General features: G+C 32.9%; 1 protein-coding gene across 1 annotated transcript; it reads right to left on the bottom strand.

The window, feature by feature from the left end:
- Positions 1-320: 320 nt before the first annotated feature.
- On the bottom strand, positions 321-1,525 carry LOC149956635 (uncharacterized). Its single transcript, XM_090166899.1, has 2 exons — positions 1,210-1,525; positions 321-631 (listed from the first exon to the last, which is right to left on the bottom strand). The coding sequence occupies exons 1-2, from the start codon at positions 1,523-1,525 to the stop codon at positions 321-323; spliced, it is 627 nt and encodes a 208-aa protein (XP_090023025.1).
- Positions 1,526-7,187: the final 5,662 nt, after the last annotated feature.

The following is a 7,187-nucleotide window of genomic DNA, read 5'->3' as shown; positions in this document are numbered from 1 at the left end:
GATTTTTCAAAAAGCGGTGACATATATTATTATCTAAAACTGAATAATATTTTAGAGTTGATGGTTACAGCCTTATAATTCTCTCTCATTTTAAATTTAATATCAGGAGAAGCTCTAATTAGTAAGTGCCAAATTGGAAAAAGCAAATACAAACTATACTAACATGCACCTATACTTGAATATGTCTGTTCAAGTGGTGGCTGAGACAGATAACCAAATTGTTCATTGTGTGTTGTCAATGCATTGGTTTCCACAGTTTCACATACAGTTCCTTCCTTTAATTAAAATGTCATTAAAATTAAACCATAAAATAAATGAAATTATAAAGAACACATTTGAACCTGAAAATTATCCTTGCTGCCAAAAGGTTGTAAGATTTGTGGATTCCAATTCTGCTCGGTCAGAGAAGGCATGTCTAAAATCATTTTTTCTATGTCAGATCTTGCAGTACTTGCCAATTGCACCTCAGTTTCTTTTCTTTTGGTTGATTTTTTATCTAAGTTCTCTAACTGATCCTTTCTTTTTGTAAATTTACTTTTCTCATTTTTTGGAATTTCCTTTGAGGATTTCATTTCCTTACATATTTGTAAATCAATCAAATGTTCTTCCTTTTCAAGAAACTGAATGTCACCTGAAATAAGTTTTTTTTAATAATTTGATATTTTAACGTTTGATAATTTTTACCACTGCAATAGCAAAACAAATGACTTTTAAAATATTTCCTCATAAAATCCAGTATTCGTATGCATTAGTAGACAAAATTAAATTTTTCTTGCAATAGTTTACCATTTCCAAAGATATATATTATCTTATATGACCAAGAATAGCTCAGCTAGCCCAAATATAGAGGGATGGAGTTTGGAAATGGTAAAATATTGCAAGAAAAATTGAATTATGTTGATTAACGCATACGAATACTGGATTTTAAGGGAAAATATTTTAAAATTAAACTTTTTTGGGGGCTACATTGGTAAACTAAACTCAATATCTATCTTATACGACCAAGAATAGCTCAGCTAGCCCAAATATAGAGGGATGGAGTTTGGAAATGGTAAAATATTGCAAGAAAAATTGAATTATGTTGATTAACGCATACGAATACTGGATTTTATGGGAAAATATTTTAAAATTAAACTTTTTTGGGGGCTACATTGGTAAATTAAACTCAATATCTTAGTTTATATATATTAAAACTATTTTAGCACTTACTTGAAATTTTCATGACAACGCCGTCATAGCATTCATCGTTGTAAATAACTTTAGTTTTTGCTCCTTCAAATCTTTTGGTCTTGAACTTTACTGCTGAAAGTGGCATTATTGTTGTTTGTCTTTCTTCCAGCCAGTAAATTATTGCATACAGTTCAGCTGCATCAGTTTTATTTCCTTTCTCCTTTTGACTTTTTTTTCCTAAGCCTATATTATCATTTATTGGCCCGCTTGTACTCGTTGATGGTTTCATCTTTGAACCTTTATTTGTGTCGCTGAGCTTTATGAGATCTCTAACATTGACCGAAACTTTGTCCATTTTAATTATGGGTCAATTTAAAAAAAATAATATCAACTTATCTTCTCCTATACAGGTATAACCAAAACGTTTCAGGTGCACAACAAAGACTATATAAGCTATCGCTACATAGACTGGCGTCTACGTATCGTAGAAAGGTTGACAATTTAACACCTAGCGCCACATAGTATTCGCGGCAGGAACTAAAAAAGGTGCACTTCACTGCCATCTATCAATGGTTTATAATACTTTAAATGGGCAGTTATTTTTAATTGATTTGGTTGTAAAATTTATTTTTATCGTATATTTTCGTCCCACCTACTGGCTTTCAAATTCTAAAAACGTTTTAAGTGATGAAAAGGTGGGGACGAACAAGTATTCGTAAATAAAATACATGAGTAGCTTGTAATTTTAATTTTATTATAAATTTGAGCATTTTTAAATCCAAATCATAATAGCGATAAAGTAATACTTCCGAATGATTTTAAATGTTGTAATTTTATTACATACAGAAAATTTACCTTACTTATTTCACTTATATACTATTTACAAATAGTGAAGATCTATTAATGGGGATTAGGGATAACTAGCATCCTAGATGTGTAACTTTTAACAGTTTGGAATCTGGTTTTTTCGCAGCTTTTTTCTTCTGCTTATTTTTTTCCCTCTCTTCAGCAATATCCCAATTTATGAATATTACTGCGTAATATATTCGCATTTTGAAATATAGTCGAATAATTTTTCTTTTAAAGCCGGGACAAATGTTCTCAGCTTCAATACCTTCGGATTCTTTTACTAATTTTTTTAAAATATCAGGTTCATGCATCTTTTCATTAAATACTTTGATAAAAATTTTCTCAATTTGTAGCATAAATGCTGTAACTACGTCAGACGGAGATATTAAACCTCCAAAGTCACCCTTCTTATAAGAATAAGCTTTGAGATGAGTAAATGTTTGACTTTGGGTTTCGAGGAGTTCAGATTCAGTAAAGAAGCGGCACATCGTTTTATCACTTTCACAAATATGTGAATCCCTTACTTTTTTTACAACACTGCCAATCACATATGACAAAGCATTCATGTCCACCGCATTTCCAAATGCCTCTGCAACAGATGTTGCATCAATTTCTTTGAGCCCAGAAACCCTTTTCTTCTTTTGCGGATTAAGGTCCGATTCATTTTCATTTTCTTCCTGCAATGTTATTGTTTTAGGTTGTCTGTTTGATAAAGATTTCAAACTTAGCAAGATATCAGCAAAATCTGCTTCACAGTTTTGGCCATCGCTACTTAGGAGGAAAGACTGGGTCAGCAATTGCTTGAATGCATCCCGGAACTGCATCGCATTTGGGTTTTGTCGATTCCCTCCCTTTTGACGCACACTACAAAAATAGTTTTCAAGCGGGTCTTGATTAAACCTTCTTGTAAATAGGAAATTGGCTCCTTCTGCATGAAGATCTTTCCAGAGCCCTTGTATAGCTGCTATACTAAGTAACCACCCGTCTACACAAAAGATTCTAGTATTTTTGGTGGGAAACACAAATTTGATGGACTTCAACATCCGAACTGAGTCTTCGAGAGTTTTATGATGCAAAGACTTTTCTGTCATCATTCTTCTTAATTCTTTCGTGCAATCATATTTTGAACTGTTGACAGCATCGAACATGTTGTCAACCTTTGCAATAAAATCCGCTGTATAAATGGCTTCTGACTCCAGTACCCCTACAATTTTATTGAAAATTGTATTAAATTTTTACACAGTTAAGAGTTAATTCTAAGTTAACATAAGAAATGTGATGCAAGTAGACATTCCCGCCGATACTGTGTGTGATAGTGTTTGTGCCACATCCTTAACCCTCATCTTGGAAAAGGACGTTGGATTTATATGTCTCTTTTTAAGTTTGGGTGCTAAGCGAAGCGGTCTTGACTTATCATATTGGTAAAATTGATCCACATAGTGAAATCTGACGGGTTTTCCTTCAACTTCCATTAAATATGTCCTGAAGTTGTTGCGAAGGCTTTTTAGCAAATGAGGCGGATCAAAAATTCCGTAAATTTGTTTGTCATTGTGTATAAAAAATGGGTGTTCATTGTTAATTTTCAGGCGATTGAAAAGGCACCTATTTGCAGGACCCTGGTCTGCTATGATGGCTCGTACATTGAGACTAATGGATTGCAATCTAGTGATGCACTCTTTAAGGAATTGTTCCATTTTCCCCGAATTAGTTGTACCGCGGGCAAATGAAAAACTTAAAACCTGCTTCCATGGCTGAAAAATACCATGCAACATCACAACAAAGGCTTCATTTGCCAGCACTTTAGCTCGGTCATCATTCCCATTGTCCAGAAACCCCTCAACCTGGTCTTTAGATGGGTTGTACGATAGATTAGCCATTAAAGCAATTTCATCAAGAAGTAGCACGCAGTTTCGGTTCCTGGGTGTCATTTTATCGACTTTCTTGCTCACAGCCTCAAAGATGTTGTCATTAAACCCAGGCTCTACCACTATGTCTTCCAGCCATTTTCGAAGGGTTCTTGGATTAGGAAGAGCAAATAGTTTCCCTAAAAGACGATATGTCTTCGGGCTTTGGTAAAATATTGACAAAGCTATTTGCTTGTTATTTTCAGTCCACCTTCTACCTTTATTTGAGCGGCTATTATTCAATAGTTGAGACTCGAAGAAATGACCCTGTTCTGGTGTTAGTAATTGTTTCGCAAGTGAAATTGAATTACTAATTCGTTGAGCTCTGGTTTTCGGAAGTTTATGTTTTAAGTTTACTATTTGCTTTCTGGTTCGGCTTAAAAGAGTAGATTTTACTCTTAACTTTTTCTTTAACTTAACTTTTCTTGGTGTATCTTTTGGTGGTTTTTGTAACCTCCAAGTTTTGGTTAGATCACTTTTATCTATAAGCAAGAACAATTAATAATCCTAAAAAACAGCTGTAAACATAATACTCACCAGCGTCAATAATATTTGGTGATTTAAAATGGTTGCCATTAACTTCAGTCAGTGTTTTTGGTGATCTCCAATAACTGGTTAAATGAATTTTATCTAAAATAAGAAACAGCATTAATTGTTAAAGGGCTCTCCAAATAATGGGTTTTTTTTTACAATCAGATCAAAAATTGGTTGAAAAGTGATTTTTTCCCCCAAATTATCCACCGAATTAAACGTTTAGAGTCACAACTAAGCACGCGCTCAAGAAGAACAGGGTTTGTACAAAATTTCCGGAATTAAATTCCCTGACATTTCCAGGTTTTCCCTGACCATTTTTGTAGAATAAATTTATGTTTTGGGGTAAAATCTTGAAAAATTTTAATTATGTATTTTTAATAAATTTTTCAAATATTTATTTGCCGGATTTGTTTTTGGGGTCATTTTAAAATTCCCTTACTATTTCGGACCATTTTAAATTTCCCTGACTATTTCCTGACAATTGGGAATCATTTTCAAATTCCCTGACCTTTTGGAAACATTTTCAAATTTAGCATATTGAATAGTAGCCTTTTTGTTTAAGGTGTGATGAAAAGCCAATATAACCTATTATTTATACATTCCTACTGTAAAAATAAACTCAAAAATGATACTCACGTTACGAGATAATTTAAACAATTTTTAATTAATTAAAACCTTCTTTAAAAACGGGCCTTAGTGACAACCGCTCAACTGTATTCCCTGGAAAAAAAAATCTCGTTGCAGCAAGGCAGGGCCCCCTGCATGCACTCCTTCCTTCCTTTTAATTATATTAATTAAAAATTGAGTTAAATTTATCTTGTAACGCGAGTATCATTTTTGAGTTTTTTTTAGAGTAGGAATTGATAAATAATAGGTTATATTGACTTTTCATCATCCCATTTATCTAATCCCAGAACATCAGACCGATGAGGTTGGCTTTAATTTTTACCTAATTGTATCATAAAATCACTACAGATTTCGAACTGAAATTAATTTCAACATTCTTCACCCTACAATTTTGTTAGCAACTCATTGATGACTGCCTAGTTACCTTTTAAAATCAACTTAAAATTTTAAAAAAAATTTAAAACCTACCGGTGGAATTCTCATTGCGGAATTCACCGCTTTGAATGTTAACAACCTTGTCACGCTCATTATGCTGCACCAAATGCAAATTAGGCTTTCCAAACTCAGCAAGGATACCACAACTTTTTCGAATGAGATTTCTAGGTTTTCTCAAGACTAAATAAAATAAGTTCGTTAAATTATGATATTGTACAACTAAATATTACTGATGTTACAGTTCTCATTTTGAAGATCAAGTTTTGTAACGGGTGACAAATGGTTGTTTTTTAAATAATCTTTAATTATTTCTAGCAGCGGAGGTGGTCGATGTTCAATTTCCTCAAGCTTTAGATAAAACTTGTATTCCTAGCAGGGAGATTGGAAGAAATATAAATTATTTGGTCATTGTTTATTAATGAGGAATATGCTTTTACTTCATCCTCATCTATTAACAGGTTTGCTGTTGCAGGTAGTTCACTCGTCAATAAAAATTCTAATACTAGACTTTTGGATAGATGTATGGCACTGAAGCTATCATCATCACAATCATCCAGGTTTTCTAAGGAAAATATTTAAAAATTAAAACTATAATAAAATAATAATTTTCTTAAAAAGATAAAATTTTAGATATTAGTTATTACCATTCTCTAGAGGATTATCAGTTTCTAGTTTTGGTTGACTTTTTGGTAAAAACTCAGTTGATGAATCAACGGCAAGCTTTCTCTTCCCATTATTGATATGTGTTTCTCGAGATTCAGAAGTCGCGGAACTATTGTCAAATATTTCATTAACTAGCGCTGGAATACATTATAAAAATTAAAAATTTTGCTTAGAATATGTTTAACATGCATAACCAGGTTACCTGTTAAGTCAATGGTTGATGACACTATTGTCTCTTTAATGGGAGTTTCCATTGTATTATCTAAATCATTGCCAGGTTTAAAATAAATTAACATGTCTTTGAAATTAACTAGTGTCTAAAAATACCTGTTACATTTTTAATTGTTAAACAGTCACTGGATGACGTCTCTGTAATGGGAGTTTCCAGTGTATTATCTAAATCATTACCCCAGGTTTAAAGTAAATTAACATGTATTTGAACTCAACTAGTGTGAACGAATACCTGTTAAATTTCCATGGGTTAAAGAGTCGCTGGATGTCATCAAATCACCACCGTTTCGGACGTTTAATGTTGGAATTGCATTCCAAACAAGGTTTCGTTTCGCTTGGTTCATAAAGCACCATGCTTCAAAATGTTCTCCACACACTGTGTAAGAGTTATTTAAAGATAGGGCAGTTTTATGTTTTAGATCAGAGCGACATGCATTTGTAATCCAAGCTTGACACCTAAAAATTGTAAAAACACTATTAATTTTTTATCTCCTTTAAAAACTCGTAAAATTACAAGCTTACCTTTGCTCGTCTTTGGGGAACCTAAAGAAAGATACACCCTTTGTTTTCTTTTTTTCATTGAAACAATTTAAAAATGCGCAATAAGAGCTACTCGTTCCTATACCTACGCGACTCATTTAACTTCAAAAGAAAACCAAAAGTTTTGAAAAATATTAAGCCTACTTAAAAAAACAACGGAGACAAAGGGTGCGTTCAACAACCCAAAAAAAGCCTCAGCGCTGACCATCGGATTTTAAAAAAGTTGTTGTACGG

Source organism: Leiobunum rupestre, chromosome 2 (genome assembly GCF_980474605.1).
Source record: "Leiobunum rupestre chromosome 2, qqLeiRupe1.1.hap1, whole genome shotgun sequence".
Classification (NCBI taxonomy): domain Eukaryota; kingdom Metazoa; phylum Arthropoda; class Arachnida; order Opiliones; family Sclerosomatidae; genus Leiobunum; species Leiobunum rupestre.
Note: the sequence above shows the minus strand (reverse complement) of the source record. Positions and strands in the feature narration are given on the sequence as shown.